The sequence below is a fragment of the Perognathus longimembris genome, chromosome 10 (genome assembly GCF_023159225.1).
Source record: "Perognathus longimembris pacificus isolate PPM17 chromosome 10, ASM2315922v1, whole genome shotgun sequence".
Lineage (NCBI taxonomy): Eukaryota > Metazoa > Chordata > Mammalia > Rodentia > Heteromyidae > Perognathus > Perognathus longimembris.
The window spans coordinates 38,818,497-38,843,374 of NC_063170.1; the positions used below are offsets into that span (position 1 = coordinate 38,818,497).

General features: G+C 47.0%; 1 protein-coding gene across 4 annotated transcripts in view; it reads right to left on the reverse strand.

The window, feature by feature from the left end:
- Positions 1–23,983, reverse strand: part of Rftn1 (raftlin, lipid raft linker 1) — a 204,286-nt gene extending 180,303 nt beyond the window's left edge. Inside the window, exons 1-2 of one of the 4 annotated variants that reach the window (XM_048355927.1) lie at positions 23,771–23,983; positions 8,350–8,508 (exon numbers count right to left, since the gene is read on the reverse strand). In XM_048355927.1, the coding sequence (XP_048211884.1) occupies positions 8,350–8,494 (145 nt within the window). In that variant the 5' untranslated portion in view covers positions 8,495–8,508; positions 23,771–23,983. Of the gene's footprint in view, positions 1–8,349; positions 8,509–23,150; positions 23,178–23,392; positions 23,468–23,770 lie in introns of those variants that run through there. The other 3 variants (XM_048355925.1, XM_048355926.1, XM_048355924.1) reach the window with 3 other exon arrangements.
- Between the last annotated feature and the right edge of the window lie 895 nt (positions 23,984–24,878).

The window sequence follows — 24,878 nt, forward strand, 5'->3', positions numbered from 1 at the left end:
ATTTCAGTCATAATATCTTGGATCTCAGCTCTCATGTCATTCACGACTGCTTAAATCCAAAGCACTAAGAATGCCAGGATTTACAAGTAACCATCACGTTCTTAGCAAAAAAAAAAAAAAGCTTTGATTTTCTAAACAAGATGTAAATGGTGGCCAATCTCCAATCTTTTCAATTTAGTGTCTCTCTCTCATTCTCTCTCCCCCGCCCAAGCTACGAAGGGAGTTATCAAAAGACAACTTAGAGACAATAACTACCAGCTGCTTTGGTGCTGGTGTTTAGGGCTAACGTTACCCAGGCTGGATGTTAAATAAAAACCAGGCCCTTCAACAATACATTGCACAATCAATCGGCATGTTAGAAACAGTGACTGTCACCCTGTCTTCTTATCCTGACCACCAAAAATTGGTACAGAAGACTGAAATGCTGGCAGGCAAAAATCCCAGCATGGGCCTGGTCGGCCTTCCAGAGGTCAGCCCTCTAAGACCCGAGACAGGAAAACCACAAAGATGGGAATTCTAAAAATGTGGCTGTGTGGCCTGGAACGTGGGCCATGGGAACGTTTTGTAAGCAAAAATTTGGGAGGAGAAAAGGGATACCAGCTTGAGAAGGCAGACGATGGAGCAACGGAGACTTTTGAATTCCTTCACATGGAAGCCTTATCTTTGCATGATGCAGGGGACTCTGGAACCAAGGGGCCCCAGAGCACAGAAAGGCCAGAAGTAGCTCTGTGGCTCAAGTGGCAGAGTGCTAGCCTTGAGAAAAAGAAGCCAGGGACAGTGCTCAGGCCCTGACTGAGTCCAAGGCCCAGGACTGGCAAAAAAAAGAAAAGAAAAAAAAAGGAAAGAACGAAAGGATCTTCTGCAACGGTTACTTTTTTTGTTGCTGTTTCTTAAATGTGGGTACTAGGACTTGAATTCAGACTCTGGGTGTTGTCCCTTAGCTTATCCACTCAAAGCTACTGCTCTACTCCTTGAGCCACAGCTCCACTTTCAGCTTTTTTCCTGGTTAATTAGAGATAAGAATCTCAGCATTCCACTGCCCAAACTGGCTTTGAACCATGATCCTCAGATCTCAGCTTCTTGAGTAGCTAAGATTACAGATGTGAGCCACTGGTGCCTGTCTTGTCAGTTCCTTTAAAGGAGATTCATACAATACCAGGTGTGGAATACATAGTAGCTCTGCTTATTACATGTATAAAACCTTAGCTTCTGCCTTGCTTCTATTGCTAGTGGGATGTAAAAAGGTGAGCATACTGTCAATCACATTTACCAAACAACATAGCAATCCCACTCCTGACACATGCATCCTACACAAAGGAAAACATCACACAACTGTCCACAGTAACGTTTCTCCATAACAGCCTCAAACTGGACATGGCCTGAATGCTTGGTGGGAAAAAAACACAGTGCATTCCAATGATGGAATAAACTCAGGAACAAATGAGAATGGGTTTTTTTCCCTTGAAAGAACTGGGTTTCAAACTCAGGGCTCCACAAATCAAGCCACATCCCCATTTCTTTTTGCCTTAGTTATTTTTCAGGTAATAGCTTGCATTTTTTTTTTGGCCTGGATCAGTCTGAACTACAATTCTCTTATCAATACTTCTCTCATAGCTGGGATTAAAGGCGCATAGCACTACATCCACCTTACTTGCTGAGATGGGGAGTTCTCCCTTTTTGCCCAACTTGACTTTAAACCATGATCCTCCTGTCTCCCAAGTAGCTAAGATGACAGGCCACCATGCCAACTAACCTAGCACAGGTTTTTGATAAATCAGCATGAATAAATCAGAGACAGACATAAAAGTACACACAGTAAATTATTCTATGTATATGGTCTTTAAAAAGAAGCAAAACAAATCTCCCATGACAGGAAGCGGACTGGGGCAGGCAGTGACACGTGAGAGAGCTTTCTGAGGTGACAGGGAAGTCATCATGAGTATGGTGGTAGATCAAAGATATGAACGTGGGCCTGTTTCCTTGTGTGTAAATTTCCCCTCATAAAGTTGTGCAAGCAGACACTACTGAGTTGGCACCCAGTAGGACTCACACGATGGCCTTGAGTCCATATTCATATGCAGTGAACGGGGGCCTCTGTGCAGAGTTAAGACCCTAGATTCTGATCCTGTATGCAACTCACTACCTGTCAAAGCAATTTCCTCCTCTGAAAAACAGAGACAGAGAAACAGGTTGTTTGGATGATAGAATGACAGCATTATTTGAAAATGCTTTAAGCAGAGTCGGAGCATCTGGTGTGTGATCCTGACAGCAGATGCCTGCTCCTCTCCCTGCCTAGGCCCCTGCACCCCCTCTCTCCTCCACTGCCACTATCATGAGGCCTCCTTCACCTTGCCTGGCGACTCCAATGGCTTCCAACCGGCCATACCTCCCCCAGTTCTGCCCCTTCCATTGTTCTTCACTCTAAACTCAGAGATCACCTTCTCTCTACCTTAAAAACCTTGAGTGTTCTTGAAAATGACCAGACTCGCTGGGTGCCAGTGGCTCATACCTGCAATTCTAGCTACTTAGGACACTGAGATCTGAGAATTGAAGTGCAAAGCCAGCCCAGGGAAGACAACTACATGACTCCCAGTTAACCAGCAAAAAACTAAGATAGCTCAAGCAGTAGAGAAAATAGGCTGTGAGAAACAACAAAAAGCTGAGTAAGAGCTCAAGGCCTTAAGTTCAAGTCCCAGTATTGGCACAGAAAAGGGAGAAGAGTAAGGAAAGAATGGGGAGAAGAAGGAAGAAGAGAAAAGAAGAGGGGAGGAAAAGGGAGAAGAGGGAAGGGGAAGCTAGACTCCCAGCTCACTAAGACCTTTTGTCATCTGATTTCCACTTCTCACAAGTACCACACTCCAATCAAAGGAGAACCTTGTGCAGTTCTCCATCTACACAATATGATCTCTGGATTTTCATCCCTTCCACAGAATATTCCCTCTGCCTGGAAAGATTACCTCCTCCCATCTTTTTCTTTGCCCATCCTTTGCCTGGCTCACACCAAATCTACCCTTTCATGAAGACAAGATGCTACCACCAAACCTGCTGTCACCATCACTCTGGCATCAAGTACTAGTTCTCCTTCTACAAGAGATTTTAAGCCAAATTTGATAGCTCATGCCTATAATCCCAGCTCCTCAGGAGGCAAAGGGGAGAGGGTAGAAATCCAAGCTAGCCCAGGCAAAAGACTGTATATCTGAAAACTAAACTAAAAGCAAGTAGACTAGAAGTTCAGCTCAAGTGGAAGAGTATCTACCTGCTTACCTAGAGTGAGACTTTGAGTTCAAACCCTAGTAACACACACACACACACACACACACACACACACACACGAGAGAGAGAGAGAGAGAGAGAGAGAGACAGAGACAGAGAGACAGAGACAGAGACAGAGAGAGAGACCGAGAGAGACAGAGAGATTTTGAACCAATCTGGAGTAGCAGAGTAAAAGGAGACATAGACTGGATCATGCTCCTCAATATTTATACACTCAAGCCCTAACTCCTAATGTGTCTATATTTGGAGAAAGGAAGTAAGGAAGGTCAAGTGAGATCACAAGGGTGGGGCCCTAAGCAAACTGCATTGGTGTCTTTAAGAGACACTAAAGAGAGACTTCTCTCTTTCTCTCTCCCTCTCTCTGACCCCATCCTCTTCTTTCCTTCTCTGCCATAGAGAAGTTTCTGTCTGTAAACCAGTTAAGAGAGCCCCCCACAAAGAACCCAGCCATACCAGCACCCTTACCTTCACTGTAGACTCTCCAATCCAGAACTGTAAAGAAGTGAAAGCCTTGTTGCTTGTGTGTGGCACTTTGTTACAGCAGTTCAAGTAAACTAAGGCTATTGTGAATACTTCTGTCTGGCTCATCTGTAAGTCCCAGGCCAACATTTAGTAAATACAGGCCTATAGCTGCTTTGGAATCAAGGCAGTGCTTTCATAAAATGGTCCCTATGGTGTAGTAGAAATGCAGACTCAGGGACATGAACAGACACAGAACTGTGCTGACCCACATGACTTGCTGAGATGATGGCTATTGCCCCGTCTGCATCATCCACACACCCACATTGAGAAAGCACTGGCTGGGAGAGCCTGCGCGGGACAGTGCAGAACGACAGGTGAAGCAGAGCCTAAGCCCTGAGCATTGGCCTCACTGAGCAGATCCCTCACAAGGCTAACCGACCCCAGCACCCATGCCATAAAACAGCAGCTTCTCCAGAGCCAAGTCAGGCAGCTTTCATGTGGTTTTGGAGTGGCCTGGCACCAAGAAACTGGCAACCATCTATACATAAAAGGGATAGAGGCACTGGTGTGCAGAAGTTGTGATGTTTTATGGGCCTCTGCCTGTGACAAAACCCATTTCTAGGCAGGTTCATCCCTCGGTGACCAAACTTAATTGAAAATTTAAGGTCCAATCAAATCATCCCAAACTGCCATTCTTGGCAGCTTACGAGCTAGGTTGTGAACTTCCTGCTGATTTTTCACTCTGCCAGTCTTAACAAGAGAGACTTCAATCTCATGTACACAGCCCTTAGCTGTAAGCAAGGGACAAATAAAGGCTGTATTAACCCTGATCCTGAATTTTGCTTCCTGCCTAAGCCACCAGGATATAGGTGAACAACTTGTATTTGCTTAAGAGTCAGATGGGGCAACATTGTTCAAGATGTATTAGATTCATCAACTCACATACTGAATTAAAACCCCTTCATACAACTACTTAAATAAAATCATATATATATATACATATATACACACATATACATAGACAACAAGTGTGTGTGTGTGTGTGTGTGTATGTGTGTGAAACAGGAATCTTCCCAATGTAAAATGAGCATATCAAGTGCCACTTAAAAAAATCTCCCATGATGCCTAGTATGGTGACTCATACCTATGATCTTAGGGTATAAACAGGAGGATCATAGACTGAGGCTAACCCCAGGCACAAATGCAAGATCTTACCTTAAACAGCACGAAAAGGACTAAATATATGGCTCAAGTGGTAGAGTACCTACCCTAGTAGCTGGGCACGCCTGAGTTCAAAACATAAAATCAAAATCTCCTATAGAAGATTATTCCCAAACCATAGGCAAGAGCAACTACCTTCTTATCCCCTTTGGCTTGATAACACAAGTTTCTAACCTGAACATGGTAACTGGCATAGATGCTCAGCTGCCTAGAGTCACAGTTTACAACTGTGCTGATGCTCAAGGGATATAAGTTCGAATTCACTTATCACTATTGGACTGTGCATAGATCTTCACTGCGTCTTGCAAGGGTAAAATGGCATCAGAAACCACACGAAGATGATCATGCAGAGCAGCTTCAATTACAACAGCCAGAGTGTGGAAAAGCCTAATGTCCATCCCCAGGTGAGCAGAAAAGCAAGCCCTGAATTACATCTCACAATGCCAAAGGAATGAGCACAAGTGACAGAAAATAAAGTTCCTAAGTAAGTCAGCCAAGCAGATCTTTTTTTAAAAAAGCTAGACCAGAAAGCATAGATGCTATTGAGTGATTCTATTTATGTAATATTTGAAAAAATATAGATTGGCAGAAGAGCAATTCAGCACTCAGCGAAGCTGATTCGTGGTGGTCTGGAAAGCAGGTACTGTTGGAGAAAGGTGACAGGGATGGGAGGAAACTTCCAGACAGTCGTAGCACTCTGCTTCTTGACATGGTGACAGAGCTATGGGATTGAAAACTTTCCACCCATGCAGTGTAGTAGATGGCAACCACACCTCCATCAAGTTGAAGAAATAAGGAGCAAAATGAGATCAGGAATGGCCTGTCGACCACAGGACTTGTATACAGTAGGCACTCAACAGGTGTCCGCTCCTCCTATAGTATGGGAAAGAGCTGACCATCACAGCTTGAAGGAGCTGCCTGTCTCATGCACACTTCTAGATTTACCAGGACCCCACTAGATAGAACAGGCTTCTGTCAGTCAGAAAACATGAGCATGGAGAATGAAAAGAAAGAAAAACAGGACCGAACTTTCACCCTAAGAAAACACAAACAGGATAGTGAACATATCCTACAGGTGTGCAGTCATTAATCCTTGGGATTCATGTCCATGAGGAATAACTCCAGGTGGGTGAGACCCTGGCAAGCAGTAAGGTGTAGGGGTCTGGGCAGTGTGGGAAGCTGGCAAAGAAGTACCCTGAGTGAGCAGGAACCACTGTAGCCACCGACACTGTCCTCCAAGGAAGACCAAGGCCAAGCTATAACGCCCTGAGCGCCATCTTGAACTTGAACCTCAACTCCATTTCCCCAGGGGAGCTCTTGGAAGAGTTGAGCATGAAGAGATAGATGTATGCTTTAAACAAACATGTCCTATCTAGAGGGCAATTTGGCAATTTATCAACAGGCCTGACGTTCATATCCTTCAACTTGGCAATTCCTGAGGAAATAATCAGAAACGTACACAAAGATTTATGTACAACATCGCTTATCACAACATTATTTATAATAGCCCAAAGCCCAAAATAACTTCAGTGTCCAATAAAAGGGGACTGCTAAATAAATTATAGTACACTGAGTGATTAAATCATGTAGGGACCTTAAATCATTCTCTCAGAGCATATGGATGACAGTGCATGCTTGCTATATAATGCTAAGTTGCAAAAAAAAAAAAAAAACAGGATGCAAAAATGCATGTTGAATATTCATTCAGCAAATATCCAGTAATTATCCAGTAAGAGCTAGGCACTGTCCTGAGCACTGAGGGCGCAGACACAATCCCTGCCAGTGAGCCAAGGAGTTCTACTTTCTAATGAAGGAAGGAAGATAGCAAACAAGAGACATTAAGCAAACTATCTAAGCACCATAGAAACAGGGCTGGGGAAGCCAGAGGGGAAGGAGGTGGGGGTTTGGAAGGAGGCAGAAGTTTCAAATAAACCAGCATGGGGAATTTCGGAGAAGTATAAGGTAGGCTGGGCATGTAGCATTCACCTGAGCACTTGAGCAGCTGAAGAAGGGAAAGGCATCTAAGGCCAGCCTTAGCTAAGTATCATGACAATCTCAAAACAAAACAAAAAAAGGCAAAGAGATTCCTGGGGAAAACTACCAGGCAGGGCAAAAGCTCAAGGCAAAAAAGGAATGAGGTTGGTGGGAGGCACAGGTGGACTCAGCAGAGGACTGGGGTACTCGTAAAGGGAGGGAGGCTAGTGTGGTTTTGACTCTTTATAATGGGCATGGAGTCATCTTAGGATGAGATCACAAAAGCTAATGTAATCAAAGAAAGGACAATTCAGGAAGTAGGGTGGAGGCTGCCTCTAGGACCTAGGGAAACAGCAATAGGAGGTCAGGGAAATAATCCAGAGAATGAACCTCAAAGCAGTGGGGTCAAAGAGCAACAAGTATTTGTGGAGCTTTAGTACAAGCAAAATTGCTCTTCTGAATAATAAAAGAAACATCTGTTTAAAAAAATTCAGTTGTCCCTGCTGATGCCCAGCTACCCATCTCTCCCAGAGCTCAAGACCTAGGCCGACATCAGCTTAGATCACAGTAGGAGAAGAGGAAGGAGAAAGGAGGAGGAAGAAAAAGAAAGAGAAGCAGGAAGAAGAGGAAGAAAAGAGGAAAGGGGAGGGGAAGAAGGAGGAAGGAGGAGCAATACTTCAGGCATTCTCTCCTCTCTTCTTCCCGGCAGCCCCTGACAGAACACTCACATGCCCCTTTTACAGATGGGACAAGCCAGGGAGGTTCCCAAGGCTTAAGGACTTGCCATTAACTACAGAGCAGAGCCAGGCTCAAACCCCAAACTCATTCACCCTTCCTCATGTTTAGAGAAGCTCACAGACACCCAGAGGCCCAGCGAGGAGGTGTCTTGAGTGACAAATGCCTGGCTGTGCTCTTATCTTTCTGGGATCCAAAATGCAAAAACATCCTTTTCCTCTTCCAAATACTCAATCTCCACATCTGCCAACCTACAATTCTAACCTGTCCTGCCTTTCTGCTACAGGTTTGGGTCTTCTCTCTCCACCCGCTCCAGCCAGTCCCAGTTCAGGCTCCTTGCACACAGGAGGTGCTCAACACACACCCTGAAATGACACTGGATGGCCAGGCACCTCAGTGACCTTGGATATTGGCTATGGGAGGAAATCCTTACTCCTCCTGCCTCCAGAGAGGCAGAGTCCAGTCCAGAGGGACAGAAAGATGAACAGAGGACAGTCACAGGAGAACAGAAGGTAAACATTTTCCATGGGCCTCACTACCAAACCAATTCTGCAAACTGCTGGGCCCAGGGCCCAATGCAGTATGTCCATGTCATTGCTTGGCCTCTGCCTGGCTCGACCATCTTCACTGTAATGAAATGTAGCTGCTCTCTGTTACATGCAAGGCTGCACAGAAAAGACTCACCTGCACTCAGGGTCGTGAACTCTAGGAAACGGTATTCATAGGACACGTCCACCTTGGTTTCTACCTGAGGCCTCTTCAGAGTCGAATAAATATTCCCAGGCCGCTTCTCATCGCGTTTCTCCAGCTTGTTCAAGCCACAACCCATTTCGGCAGCTGTCCCTAACAAAAAGAGAAGAAAGATGATTTTGTTTTGCAGAGATTTGGTTTGTCAAGCACCAAAGTTCAAAAGGATGCCCAGTGTTCCTTAAGAAAGCTCTCAGTCTCTATCAAATGCAGCTGATAATTCAACACAGGTCCGAGCACAGAGGACCACGCCCTGCACCCAGGCCACTTTGTCATCCTGGTAGAATGCCATTACTAGCCATTCTGTGAAATCTAAATGTCACCAAAGCATATCTGCCTATCCCTCCCCTCATCGGAGGAAAATAATACATCAGAGTGCCTCAAGTTCCACTATAATTTGTACACATGATTAAAAAAATGATACCTAAAAGGCAAATTGGTGCATTATGGTGTCAGCCCATCTGTTTAAAAAAAAAAAAAAAGAACTATGTCACTTTCCTGGTGGTTGCTAAGAGAGAATAATAAAGTTGTTACAATGTCTAAACTCCAGGGTCCTTTCTACTCTCAACAGTAATTATTTAGACAAGAATTTATATTCCTAAAACATCTCTAAGAGTACATGGCAGTATTTTTATGGGCCTGGTTAAAAAAAAACCCAACCACAAAAAATCTCCCTTTCTTCCTTTATACCAAACTGTGAGAAATAATAGGATGTTTCCTCACTCTTCAGCATCTCAGAGCAAAAGGAATTCAGATGGAGCCCCAAGAATAGAGGCAGAGAGACCCACGGAGCAGAAATGTGCAAAGGATTAGAGCAAAGATCTTGGGCTTGAGCAGAAAGTGGGGAGATATGAATAATGTGCCCACAGGCTGGGCTGAGCTCCCACTCTTTCACAGGATCACCAAACAATGAGGTTTCTGTTTATTTAGGCAGAATGACAGTCACAAAGTGACTTTTTCTCCACTCGCCCGGCTCTAGCAGAATGATTTCCTTCCCTGGATTGGGCCATGCATTCCCCTCTCCCACTCTGGGGTACCAGGGCTGCCCTCAGAATGTATGCACAAAAGTATTAACCGGCCAGGATATCACAGGCAGAAATCCCGTAACTGCTTCCTTTTCCAGATAAGAATTTCCTTTCCCTCAATCCATTCACAAGCTGCCCAGCTTCCTCAGGCAATTTGGCAAGTTCCAGAAAAATAAACTGAATCTCAAAAAAGTAATGAGGGCAAGGGCGTGGGGGGAGTTGCTGGTGGAGTCATAACCAGGCCATATTGTGCAGTCATTAAAAAAAAAAAAAGGCATGGCTAAAACAAATGGATGAGAACAGGAAGGCTTACTTATGCCTTAATAAGGGAACATTAGTGTCCAAAGGCCGGAGTGGGTATGATTTATGCACAGCCTGCTGAACTGATGACTAGGCGCCCTGCAGAGCTCTGAGTATCAGGACCGCGGCTGACCTGGGCTTCCCACACACAGGACTTGTCCGGCACACACCCAGCTGGGCCTGCCTCACCTGAAAGGAAGGGTATGGGGATCTCCAAGAAGAACCTCAGAAAAATGGAAGTTCAATTCTGATTTTAGAGGCAGAACTCTCTAATGCTCTGAAATCAGAATTGTCCTTCAAAAGCCTCTCCTCTTCAAAACCACAGTTATGTCAGGTGTGATGAGGCACACCTGATGCCCCAACAATGCAGGACAAAAGTGTGAGACCCTGCTGGGCACCAGTGGCTCACGCCTATAATCCTAGCCACTCAGGAGGCTGAGATATGAGGACCAAGGTTTGAAGCCAGCCCAGGCAGGAAAGTCTGTGAGACTCATCTCCAGTGAATCACCAAAAAGCCAGAAGTAGAGATGTGGCTCAAATGGTATAGTGTTAACCTGAGCAAAAAGATCAGGGACAGTGTGCAGGCCCTGAGTTCAAGCCCCAGGACTGGCACAAAAAATAGGTGTTGGAGCCTACCTAAAAAGTAACGAAAACACAAAGGTCTGGAGGCATGGCTTAAGTAGTAGAACACCTGCCTAATACATATAGACCCTAAGTTCAAACTCCAGTATAGGGAGGAGGGGAGGGAAGGAGGGAGGGAGGGAGGGGAAACCATTAGGAAGTAGCTGCTTACAAGGGAAGAAAAAAAACAATTGGGAGAAGGGTCCAAGACTTTGTATCCAGGGTGAAGATACCAGACAGCAATGACACAAACACTGAAGAAGTGGGAATTCCTAAATCTAGGCAAAAGCTGGGCATGTTTTTGGACTGGCCCCTTACAGGAGCTGAGAACTACACAGAGTCGGAGTCAATTCCAATCCATCATGGCTCAGTGAGCAACATACACTGAAGGTCTGATCTGAGTCAGGCACACAGTGGGAGGCCACGCAGAAGCTGGAAATATGGACAAGTGCGGAGTGTTGGGAGAATGTTAAGTTTTTGAATTATGTTCAGAGGTTTTTGTTTGTTGCTGCTACTGGAGCTTGAACTTAGGGCATGGGTGCTGTCTCATAACTTAAGAGACACATCTACTTCTGGCATTTTGCTGGTTAGTTGCCAATTAGAATCTCATGGACTCTTCTGCCCAGGCTAGCTTTCAACCATGATCCTAAGATCTTAGTCTCCTAAGTAGCTAGAATTACACATGAGTCACCGGTGCCTGACTTTGCAGAGTATTTCTAACTTGTTCCTGAAATGCTTCCCAAGATGTCCCCAAAACACTGGAAAACCAAAGGATCACTATGGATCAAAGGACTTGTTAGTTAGAAAAGCCTCAATTTCAAAATGCATTTTGTCGGGCACTGGTGGTTCAGATGGATAATCCTAGCTACTCAGGAGGCTGAGCTCTGAGACTCTCAGTTTGAAGCTACCCCACAGCAAGGAAAGTGGAGACTCTTATCTCCAATTCCCTCCTCTCTCTCTCTCTCTCTCTCTCTCTCTCTCTCTCTCTCACACACACACACACACACACACACACACACCAGAAGCAGAGCTATGACTCAAGTGGCCTTAAACAAAAGAAGCTCAGGAACAGCATCCAGGCCCTGAGTCCAAACCATTGGCGCACACATACACACACACACACACCACAAACGTGCATTTTTATTTTATCAACTAACCAAGTACCCGTTGCTTTAAATAGGAGCAATAGATGAATTTATATTTTCAAAGACAAATTCATTTTGTTGACAAGTCCTCATTTACTACAGTTGCCTCTAATCTATGGCAGCCTGTAAAGCTAATTTTAACAAATGCCAACAGCTCCTGACAAGCAACAGAGAGGCATTATAAGCGAGGATGCCAGGTCGCCTGGAACACAGTTGATTTCTAAACTTATATTCCATAGTTGAAGACTCAAGTGTGTTTATTACAACATTCACGCATGATCCTAATTAAGAAGTTGTTCCATGCTAACATCTCTCTCAATCCAGAAACAAGAGAGGAAAACTTAAAAAACGAGTCAACTACTCAATTGGTATCAAATTCTCATAGCCCTAAAAACATAGTATAAGAAACCCAAAGATAAGTAAGATTTACCCTCTGGAAATACTTTTTATTTACAATGCCTGGGCAGGGGGCAAGGAGTAATCAATCTCTAGCCTAGGCACTGGTGTTTCACAGCTGTAATCCTAGGAACATGGGGGAGTAAGACCTGAGGATCATGATTCAAAGCCAGCGGAAGTGGAACTGTAGCCCAAGTGATAGAGTGCCAGCCTTTTGCTCAGGGACAGTGCCCAGGCCCTGAGTTCAAACCCCAGAACCAGCTCTCTCTCTCACACACACATACAAAAAAAAATCTCTATAAAACAGTATTAATATAAAGTATTGTGTACTTATTCATACTTGGGGTTTTTTTTGGCAGCACTGGCTTTTGAACTCAGAACTTCATGCTTGCTAGGAAAGACCTCTAGCCCAGAGCTGTACTTCAGTCCCTCAGTCAATGAACACCTCAACTGACCCAACTCAAAGACCCCTGGCTCAGCAATATCTAAACTGGGACCCACAAAATCCATGTGGCAATGTGTGTTGCTTTAAGCCAGAGCTTTGGGTTGATTAGTTCTGCACCCACAGATGAGGAAGGCAGACAACTTAGAATCAAAGTGATGCTATTGGAAGTATTTGAGGAGCAGCACCTGCACTTGAGCTGCAAGTTCTGGAGCATCAGTTCCACAACAAAAGATAATACAAGTGATACAAATACAAATGATATTTGTATAATTACAAGACACTTCCAGCTGGGTGTTGGTGGTTCTCACTTGTGATCCTAAACACTCAGAAGACTGAGTTCTGACTACCACAGTTCAAAGCCAGCCTAGGCAGGAAAGTGTGTGAGATTCATCTCCAATTAACTCCCCAAAGGCTGGAAGTGGAGCTGTGGTTTAAGTGGTAAAGCACCATTCTTTTTTTTTTTTTTTTTTTTTTTTGGCCAGTCCTGGGCCTTGGACTCAGGGCCCGAGCACTGTCCCTGGCCTCTTCTTGCTCAAGGCTAGCACTCTGCCACTTGAGCCACAGCGCCCCCTCTGGCCGTTTTCCAAATATGTGGGGCTGGGGAATCAAACCTAGAGCTTCATGTGTAGGAGGCAAGCACTCTTGCCACTAGGCCATACTCCCAGCCCCTAGAGCACCATTCTTGAGCAAAAAAGCCAAGCAAGAGCACAAGGCCCTGCATTCAAACCCCAGTACTAACAGATCACACACACACAGACACACACACACACACACACACACACACACACACACACATTTTCCACCACTGCAACCTCATCCTTACAACCCACCTGCATGTCTGTGGTAATCAGTTCTGGAGAACACCAAGGCTCTGTCTCTGTGTCATCATAGCCAGCCTAACAAAACCAGCTCCCCTAGAAAAACTGGGGTGCTGCTCAAAGCAGGTGTGGCAGCACTGGCCTCCCCTGGAAGCTGGTCAGGAAGAAGCAGTGGCTTCAGCCACACCTGCAGATGCAGACTCTACATCCTGAGCACAAGTCTGGCGGGTAGGGAAGTCTGAGAGGTTGGGCTGCTGGGGTGGGGACTGAACACCCCTCCAAGTGACGTAATGCCTCCACTCATAGCCCTCACTCATCTCCTGTCAGCCAGGATGGGTGAGAACCCCCACCCAGCTGAGAACCACAGCCCAGAGCTCAGCCCCTCCTCACCATCCTACCTGACTCTACTCCCAGATTCCTCTGCTGCCCCAGCCCCATACCTGAATTTCCCTGTTCAGCTTCCTCCTGGCACGTCCTTCACATTAATTTAATTATAACTACTTTGAACATATGGAAAACACAGAAAGCAAGCCATCCGTGTACGTGCCACCTGGATTTGACAAATAAGGAACAATGTACCTGATTTTACCTCATCTTCCTCTTTTTGCAGAAATAAAGAGCTCTTGGGCTCAGGCCCTTCCCCTCCCTTCTCTCTCACCTGCTGTTCCTGAATTTACTCCTTTATAAGTGGCTATGACACCCAGAGTAACTGGCAAATGTCCTCACACTTCCCCAGGGCCAGCCCTTAGTGACAGGACGTTTGTCATGGCACCCCAGGGTTGTAAGAACACCCAAAGTCCTTCTGATTAACAAGTGAAATCCAGGCAACTTAATACTTATTAATATTGATAACTTAGTAGCTCCTTGCAAAAACAATATACTTTCTAGGTGGCATGGTTCATGTCTGTAATCCCAGCTACGTGGGAGGCTGAGATTGCAGTTCGAGACCAGCTTGGATAGAAAAGCTTGAAAGACATGAAGAGTGGGGCAACATTTCCCAGGCTGTTATCTTAGCTAAGACAGGAAGCCTTGCATAGGTGGATCTCATCTGGACAGGAAGCAAAGCTCTATCTCAAAAATAATGAGCCAATAGCAGGGCTAGGAACATGACCTAGTGTGAGAGCCTGAGTTCAAATACCAGTACTGCCGGGGTGCTGGTGGCTCATGCCTGTAATCCTAGCTACTTAGGAGGCTGAGATCTGAGGGTCGAGGTTCAAAGCCAGCCTGGGCAGGAAAGACCGTCAGACTTATTTCCAATTAACTGCCAGAAAAATGGAAGTGGCTCAAAGTGGTAGAGTACTCACTAGCTTTGAGCATAAAAGCTCAGGGACAGCATCCAGATCCTGTGTTCAAGCCCCACAACCAAACAAATAACACAAACAACAACAACAAAAGTACTGCCCATAAATAAATAAGAAAGAAAAAAAAGCAGTATACCTAAATTGAAAAAAAACACTTTTGTTTTCTTTTGAAATAACCAGTTACTAACTACCTAGCAGATGCTGGAGCCTGCATGGCTTCCAGACCCTGAACTCAACATTGGGCATCATCATCCTCATTTCCTGTTCCACACTGACTTTCCCTGCAACCTCCCAGCCCCGCCCCCCAACTTTGCATAAATGTGACATTATCATAAGGAACTTGGTTGACATCATGTTGACTTTGTGAACTGCCCCCCAAGGATGTGGCATCTGACAGCTTTGGCTGGGTTTCCTTAAAAATATAAGGTTGGGTGGTGGTGGGAGAGGACCAGCCTCCCGACTGTCCTTTCTAGCTCCAGGCCAACATCCCAGGGCCTGGGTCAACATCTTCACCTAACTGTCCCCAAATTTCCAGCGAGCTCCATGCCTTTGCCCAACAAGCCTGCTCTTCCTCAGGAATCCTGGGTCACTCTACTGTCCTGGTAACACCCAGGCTCAACCCCTGGGGATCGGCTCAGTCCTCTCCCCTGCCACCATCCTCACCCAGTATTGGCCTGCTGACTAGGCTGAGAAAATACTTCACTGGCTATGCCAACCTGCCATCCCAGGACCCCCCAAAGCCTTCTCCAGTCTGGCTTCTCCTCACCCACCTGATCCCTCCCACCAGCTTTTGTAGATTAACTAGCCTGCGGCACAGAAGAGGACAAGGAGTGTAACCACATTGTATTGACCTGAAGGCAGGGCCTTAGTTTCCCCCCAATCTCCTTCTTCACCAGACCTGTCTGCTACTGTGGCCCGAGAGTCAAATCAGATGAAGCCCTTCTCCACACTCAAAATCCTCTCACACCATGCCTGTACCTCCTCCTTCCTTTCCCCCAGACTCAGGCAAGAAGATCATTTGAGCCTATGAGCTCGAGGCCAGCATGAGATGCATAGTAAAAACTCCCCTGAAAAATTGCATAGAAATGTAAAAAACAATATAGCCACTGCTAGTGACTCACACCTACAATCCCAGCTACTCTGGAGGCTGAGATCTGAAGATCATGATTGGAAGCAAGCTTGGGCAGCGAAGTCCAAGGTTCTTATCTCAAATTAACCAGAAAAAGCCAGAAGCCAAGCTGTGGCTCAAGTGGTAAAGTGCTAGCCTTGAGCAGGGGGGCGGGGAGGGGAAAGCTAAGGGACTCTGACTCTGCACTCAGAGGCCCTGAGTTTAAGCCCTGGGACACACACACACACACACACACACACACACACACACACACACACACACTAAATAGTCTTCTGGATCTCTGCATTTTTCATGTTATTTGTCATGAAAATCGGTACATCAGTAACAGAGACATTTCTCATTAATTTGTACAGCACATATTACTTCATACAGATGTATTCATGGTGTCTTCAACACACATCTGTAAAGAGACACAGAAGGCCAGAGCAGGAACACCAAGTCTGGAACTTCTGGGGCAAGATGGAAGAGAACCTGATACAAGCAAGGAAGGACTGTGGCATTCTGGATGTGCCATTATGCAATTTGACTTTTGCAACATGCCTATGAACAACATTGGCCTCCCATCAGTCAGGCTGCAAGGGAAAAAAAAAAACACTCTAAAAGAGTATAAAAAAAACCTGTGAGCATGACTCTTCGTTCAAATATATAACAAAACCACAGGAAAAGGAGAAAATAACCAAGGAACATTAAATTCAGTACATCAGCTTTTTATCTTTTGTCTGAAGACACAAAGAAGTACACACAAATATGCACTGTAACTAGAGGGTTGTTTTGCAATGACATGGGTTAGCAATCCTGAAACATGCTGTGTAAAATAGAAGTTGGACAAATGAGAAAATCTTTTGTTTTCTCCTTTGGGTCCTCAGTATTTTCTTAAGTCTATTACTCACTCAACAGATATGCTGAGTACTCAATATAGGAAATGTCCTGTTATAAATACTGACCAGAGCAAAGGAAAAAAAAAATCACCCCCTCCACCCCTCCAAAAGAATAATCCTGCCTTTGTGATCTAACTTTCAGGAACAGAGAAATGGGCAAAAAATAAATAAAAAATAATAAGTGAAATTGAGTTTAAGGTAGTACTGGTTTAAACTGGGTTTAAACTCATGCTAGTAAGTACTCTACTTTTGAGCTGCGTCACAGCCCCTTTTGTTTTAGTTATTTCTAAGACAGGGTCTGGTGATTTTTTTTTTTTGGTCCAGGGCCAGCCTCAGACTATGATCTTATTTGTGCCCTCTGTATAGCTGGGATGACAAGCATATACCACCGTACCTTTCTTACTTGTTAAGATGGGGTCTTGCTATCTTTTTGCCCAGGCTAGCCTGGAACCGTTATCCTCCTGGTCTCCACTTACTCAGTAGCTGGAATTATAGGTGTGATTCACCATGCCTGGTCCCTTAGTGAAATTCAGTGTTAAAAGTATACCAAAGAGAAAGCTAGGCACTGCTGACCAGAAAGCCTGGCATCTGGAAGTAGCACAACTCAATGGTGGTAACACAGTGAGCCCACTTCACTTCTGTACATCTCCACCTCGGGCTGTTCTGGTTGCCCATGGCCACTTGAGCTGTGGCTGCCTCCTCTTCACCCCTGTGCCCTTGAGGCAGGTCAGAGCCAGGGGAACTCTCAAGTGAGCCTTTCACTACCCCAAATCATGTCTCTTAATCTCAGTCCTGGTAGGTAGCATCTGGTTAGGATGTGCCCAAGTTTTCTAGCTCTTCAGGTCCTGACCCGCTGACAGTTTATTCTTTTCCTTTTGAATTCAACCCAGGCAGGGAGCACGTCACACAGATGCATATTTAAAAGCTGGAGTGAATTCTTATTTGGAGAGGAAGGAATTAGCAGGGCTCAAGCAGTGGCTAGGGCTTGCCTGCTGGCCTCATCTCTGCTGGGGACACAACCTGATAAAATATGCACTGATAATAATGAAGCCCACTGGAGATCGGGACGATGGAAAATGAACATTTCTGTCAAAAACTGAATGGGAAGGAAAGTAAAGATCACACACACACACACACACACTTCAAAACACAAACATAAGCCTGGCACTGGCTCACACCTATAGTCCTAGCTATTCAAGAGGCTGAGATCTGAGGATTGCAGTTCAAAGCCAGCCCAGGTAGACAAATCCACGAGGCTCTTATTTTCCATTAACTAACAAAAACAAAAAACAGAGATGGAGGTATGGCTCAAGTAGTAGAGTTCCAGCCTTGAGTGAAAAAAATTAAGAGCACAAAGCCCTGAGTTCAAACCCTAGTGCTGGTGTGTGCGCACACACACAGACACAGACACAAAATATATTAAATTATCACCAAACTTAGTACTTCTACACAGGCCCCAGCCACACCAAACTCCATGAGCTTAAAAAGGAAAAGAAAAAAATAATAATAAAGTGAATTTATGGTGGCATCCCCTGACACTTTGTTGTGGCTAGCCAATGGCCTTCCCATTACCCCAAGGCTTCATGCATGGAAAGATAGGTTCTACCAGGCTCTGAAGGCTCCTGCCTGTAATCCTACCTATGCAGGAGGCTGAGATCTGAGGACCGCAGTTCCAACCCAGCTCAGGCAGGGAAGTCCCTAAGATTCTTACCTCTAATTAACTACTAAAAATCTGGAAGTGGAGCTGTGGCTCATGAGGTAGGGCACTCATCTTGAGCAAAAAAGAGTTAAGGGACAGAACCCAAACCCTGAGTTCAAGCCCTAGGACAAGGGAATGGGGGAGGGAGGGAGGGAGGAGATGGGAGGGAGGGAAAGAAGGGAAGGAAATGTGTTCTGCTGTCATTACAGTCTCTCCCTGGAGGTCTAGGAAACATAGAAAGGTGAACTTAGGGCAAGTTAACCTGGATGAACTTCAGTTTCCTGTGTAAATGTTATCAGCACTGAAACCCACAGAGATGCTGTAAATAAAATCTCCACAGCACGTGGCCAGCACAGAGGAAGCTATCAGGCTCCAGCCTGGAATCCTAGCTACCTGAGAAGAAGAGATCCGAAGGTTAAAGATCCAAAGTAGCCTGGGGAAAAAAAAAAAAGAAAAAAGTTGGCAAGACCCCATCTCAACCAATGGCTGGGTGCAGTTAAACATTTCTGTTACCCTAGCCAGGAAAAGGAAAAGCAAATGGCTAGGTAAAGCCAGCCATCCCAACAGCCCAGGAAATCCCAAGTGAGAAGATCGCAGTCCAGGCCAGTCTGGACATAAAGTGAAACTCAACAAAATGAACAAACACAAAGCCAGGTGCCAGGCTCATACCTGTAATCCTAGCTATTCAATGGACTGAGAGCTGAGGCTCATTGTTTGAAGCCAGCTCAGGCAGAAAAATCCATGAGACTCATATCCACTCAATCACCAAAGAGCTAAAGTAGAGCTGTGCCACAAGTGGTAGAACACTGTCTTTGGGCAGAAAAGCTAAGGGATGATGCCCAGGCCCTGAGTTCAAGCCCCAGTACTGACACAAAGATAAACAAAACAAAAAGTGCTGGTAGTGGTTCAAGTGGTAGAACACCTGCCTAGACAGCACAGGCCCTGAGTTCAAACCCCAGTGTGATAATACACACACACATACATACACACACACACAAACACACACAAACTTGACAGCTGACAAAACACTCTTCTAGGTCCAAACACCTTGATCCTGTTTCCCCAGCTAGTGTTGAATGGCCTCCAGTAAAATATATGTTGGAGACCTGACATCTTGGTCACCCACTGTCCTGATCTAGAGACACAATCACTGGACAGGTCATGGGATCCCTCAGCCAATGTTTATTGTGCCCTTCCATGTGGCTGGCAGGGTACTAGGCTCACTGTAGCAGGAAGAGGAGGACAGTCCTCACAGATAGTCCAGCATGTCTCAAGACTGCACAACCCCTCATCTTGTCCCTGCAAAGCTTAGTCAGCACCTCCTATCCTGCTGCTGGCTCTACAGAGAGGGACACATGTATAAGAAACCTGGGCAGCCTATTTTCCCAGGCAGATGTTGACAGGCCCTTCTTCTTTAGGGAACAAATCTTTTTCATAGGAAAGCTGTTCTCTGAGCCTTCAAAAGGCCCAGTCTGAACAGCCTCCCAAAGGAAACAACCTTGTTCAACAGCCAGCTGTCCAAGCTGGTGAAACCCAAGGGTTTCGCCCTCAAGTTCACACTGGCAAGCCCAATGCTCCAATAGGCCAAACCCTGCCAGGAGTGCCCAAACAGAAGTTGGGTGGATTCTGTGAGGAAAGGGAGGGGTGTCTTTTTATAGAAAGCACTCAGTAACAACCAACAATATACTCCATTATGGGAGTCTCTTCTCTGAAGGTTGCTAAAGATATAACACACATCTCACCATCCACAATGACTTAAGTTTAAACCCATTTACTGGAAGTTGAGAACTTCCTATGACTCCACTACCTCTGCAAATGGTCTCGGGGCAGGGGGAAGTTTCTGAGTTTCTCTGGCCTCAAGAACACTTGAAAAACCATGTTGTTGATTCTAGAGGGAAAGATAAGACTGTGATATAGTATGTAGAATTTCATACCTGTATTTTTTCTGACAGGAATGTAAAATGGTATCCACCCCCCCCGCCCCCGTTGGAACAAGTCTGCAACTCCTTCTTTCCTTCTTTCCCTCCTTTCTTCCTTAATTCCTTCCTTCTTTCCTTCCTTTCATTCCCTCCTTCCTTCCTACCTGCCTTCCTCCTTTCCTTCTTGCCTTTCTTCCTTCCTTCCTTTTCAGTACTGAGATTTTAACTCAAGGCCTGACACACACTTTTCTAAGGTTTTTACTCTACCACTTGAGCCATGTCTCCAGTCCAGTCCCATTTTTTTGCTGGTAATTTTTGAAACCATCTTGCTTTCTACCCATATAGGTGTCTGACCTGAGGTCCCCCTATTTTAGGCTTCCCTACATTGCTGGGATCACAGGTGCTCACCTTCCATATCAAGCTTCCCTCCACTTAATGAGATGAAGCTTTTTAGATTTTTCTGTCCAGGATGACCTTGAGCCTCAATGCTCTCAATCCCAGTCTCCCAAGGAGCTAGAATTTAAACTACCAACACCCAGCTTAAGTCTGGCAACTTTGTATAAGGTTCACACACACCTCCTCCATAACCCCACAATTCACTCCTGAGTATTTATTCATGAGAACTTATATCTCTCAGAAGACCTGGGCACACATGCTCATACCTGTTCTGTTCACAATAACCAAAACTAAACAAAAACAAACATACAAACCAAAAGCCTGAGGATAATCCATCAACATGGGTATACATGAGCAACCTGTTATGTAAACATACATCCAGAATACAAACTCAGCAGTAAGAAATCACCAAATGCCTGGCACCTACAATGTGGATGAGCCTGGAAAACATGCTAAGTAAAAGAACACTTTTCTGGATGCTGGTAACTCACACCTATAATCCTAGCTACTCAGAATGCTGAGACATGAGCATCATGGTGCAAAACCATCTTATCTCCAATTAACAATCAAAAAGCTGAAAGTGGAGCTGTAGCTCAAATAGTACAGTGCTAGCTTTAAGGGGGAAAAGCTAAGGCCCTGAGTTCAAACCCCAGTACTAGAACCAAAAACAAAAAAACAAAACAAAACAAAAAAACAGAAAAGCCTTACCCAGCACTGAAGAATTCCATTTGCAGGAAGTTCAGGAACAGCCTAAACTAATGTACGTGAGAAATAGAACAGTGGATGCTGAGAAGGTGGGGGCAGAAACATAGTAGATATGGGGGAGTTTAAAGAAATTGTCAAGGGTGACTCTGTCTTGATAAGAATTTAAGAATTAAGGTTACACAGGTGCATGCACATGTCAAAACATTATTCAAATAGCACTCACAGCTTGTGCATTCACTCTTTGTTTATAAATATTACCTTGAGAAATCATGAGCATATTCTGAACTCTAATAAACTATTTTCTCAAATGTTTACAAGGGATTTGTCTGCAATTTCCTTTAAATACTTAAGACAATAAGCTAAGACTGACGGGTGGCAACCGGGGTCAGTGGACAGATGTATAGTAAAGCCAGTGTAGTACAATATTAAGTACAGAGTCTAGATATGGGTTTCTGGGTGGTCACTGTTACCACAACATTTCTGTATCTGGGGGAAAAAATGGTGGGCTAAGCCAGGTGCTGGTGACTCACCTGTAATCTTAGCTACACCAGAGACTGTGATCCAGAGAACCAAAGTTCAAAGCCAGCCCCCAGTATAAAGTCCTTGAGATTCCATCTCCAATTAACTAACAAAAAGATAGGCTGGATGTATATATAGTTAAAGTGGTAGAGCATCAGCCCAGCAAGCAAGCAAGCAAGCTGAGGAAGCACAAAGCCCTGTGTTCAAACCCTAGTAGCTCCAAAACAAAAAGGAAGAGACAGGAGGCAGCATAGAGGTGCAGTGACCTTTCTTTAACATGTACACCTAGCCACACAGTTCCAGCTCTGATCAAAAGTGAAGACTGGAGGAGCACAAGTAGCTTTACAGGAACTCACATCACTCATGCCAAAGATTTTCTGCCTGTTTCCCTACAGACAAAGCAATTATTTGAGTGGAAGCCAAAAATTCCTGCTCAGGAGGGAGAAAACTCTCCACCAGCTCTTCCATTTCAATTCCTACACAATCTATTAGCAAACTGCACGAAACTCTACTTCCATTTGTCCCGTGTCTATACAGCCAAAATAATGAACAAAGAAAACCCAAACCAGTGACTCCATCCACAAACTGCAGCCAAGGGAATGACGTCCTAGCCATGGATGGGGCTGGAGGCTGGAGTCACTCCTGGCAGGCCAGAAACGCTGGGAAAGGCAAAAGAGGATACAGGGCCCAGTCTGAGGTTACAGTGATTTCATTGAGGTTAGTGCACATGCACCAAAGAACCCTAAACCGTTTGCTGCCTAACTCTTCTATGGGGCTGGTGACATCTGGGGTCATTCGCACTTCCTCAGAATTTAGCCGTTCAAAAGTACAAATTAGGACTCTCAGAAGGGGGGGTGGCGGATGAGAGGGGACACGTGGGGTGCAAAGCCGGCCGGCCACAGGCGCCCAGGTCGCTCACATTACACCCGCTTCCTTCCTGGCAAAGCCTCACTTATCCTGAGATGACACACGGTGGCAGGGTTGGAAGGCGTCTAGTCTGACTGCACGCCGGGCATCTGAACACAGCTGTAGCCACTGCGCAAAAGGGGCTGCTGCTGGGATCCAGCCGGGAACACGCGCGCGCGCACGCGTGCACACACACACACACACACACACGTGTGCCAGACTTTTTTAAAGCTAGTTTTTGTTTGTTTTTAAGCCCCCAAACAAACTCACTGACACCCCCCAGCGTCTCTGGGAACCAGCACAGCCACTTGAGCAGCTGATCGCGAGCCGAAGGAGACAGCAGGGAGCGCGCCTGGGCCTCCAAGCGGCTCTCGCTGCCCAAGGTAGCCGTACCCGAGGTGAAGGGCACAACCCCGAGCGCAGGCCTGCCACCCCGGCCTCCCGAAGCCCACAACCTTCCCCCACCCCTGCCCAAACCCACAGCCAGCCTCCGCTCGCTGAAAGCCGGGGAGGTCAGGTAAAAAAAAATCCCTTACAGAGCAGCGATCCCCGCTAGCAATGCCGGGGACTCTGGGCGCCCGCGTCTCTGCGCCTCACGGGTGCGCGCGGACCGCTGCTTCCGCCCATCCAGCACCTCCGCCCAGGGAGCACGCGGGGGTCCACAGGGCGCAGCCCCGCCCACCACGCACCCCCGAGCCCGTGCGCTCATCCAACCTGAACCCCACCGTCGCCCCCACATCCTCCTTCCAAGACCCCCGCAGCCAAGTCCTGGACCCACCTGTAGCCTCGAAGGGCGTCCTCTGCGCCCTTCCGAGGCGCCCTTAAGTCTGTACCCCGAGCCCACGCCACCCCCCCAACAAGGCCACTCCCCAGGGCCTCTCTACACGTGCCAGGGTGATTTCCTCTCCCTTCCCCCTCCCCACAAAAAGTTGGCCCAAACCCCAGCGCCCCGTGGATCTGTCCACGTCCTCCATCCCACCCTCCCTGGCCCAGGGGGGCCGGTCGGGCAGCGCCGGGGCCGACACAGAACTACCTGCCCGGAGGTGCCCGGGGCGCCGGCCCTGCCCGCTAGCCACCCAGTCCGGAGGAGCTAGAAGGAGGGGCCTGTGCCCGCCCGCATCCCCGCCCGGCCAGCCCCGCCGCGCGCCCTCCCTACCTTTCCCGACCGGCGGCGGCGAAGGCGCGGGCTCCCCGAGACAGCGTGCGGCGTCCCGGGAGGAAAGTTTGTGCCATGCAGGGGAGTCCGCGTGCGGAGGGCGTGGGCGCCGCGGCGAGGGGCACGGGGTGGAGGCGCGGCGCGCGGAGTCCGTCCCTAGGGCGGCCGGCGCGTGTGCCCCTCCCTCCTTCCTTCCTTCCCCGGAGCCTGCGGCCGCCGAGCTCCCGCTCCCGCTCCGCTCCCTGTGCCCTGCGCCCGGCGCGCTCCGGCTCCAGCCCCGACGCGCCCCCGCCGCCGCCGCCGCCGCCGCCGCCGCGCGTCCGCCCGCTACACTTCCTCTTCCTCTGAACTCATGTGCAAAATATGCTGCGCTGCATCTTCAGGGGAAGCTGAGCGGCCCCCGACAGCCGCGGCGGGAGCGCAGGGCCCGCCCCGCGCCCCCTCCGCGCCCCGGGGAGCGCAACGCTGCGCCCCTCGCCGCACGCGGCCGGCGAGGAGCTCGCTTTGCCTGCCCGCTGTCTCTCCACCGGGGGGTCCCAGGCTCGCCGATCACGCACTCCGACCCCTCCTAACCCAGTCTGTGTGCCGTCAGGAGGGCAGGTGGGAAACTGGGGGAGTGATGGCTCAAGATTTGAGGCTAGATGCTGTCAGGGCGACCGCTATTGAGGTGCCCATGACGAGGGAAGGGATGAGGATGGGGGAAACGCCCCGTTCTCTGCCCATTCCACAGGTAAGAATCCCCCAAAGCACTCGGGAGCTGCCCTGGACATTTCTTTGCTTTTTCTTCTTTTTTATTTCAAGCACCAAGACTTGAACTCAAATCCTTGAACTCAGGGCCTCACACTTGCTAGGTTTGCTGGCCTGGCTGCTGCTTTACCACTTGAGCCACATCTCCAGCCCTGCTTTGTTGCTCATTGTTTTGGAGATGCAATCTTCCTTGCGTTGGAACTATGATCCTCCAGATCTCAGCTCCCTGAATAGTTAGGAGTATATACCTAAGCTGCTTGCTGGAAGCTGCCCTAGTTATTTTTACGTGCTTGTGCTTCAGGAACAGTGATGCCACTACATCTGCTCTGAGAGACTATGGAGGGGCAACTTGGCACCCCGA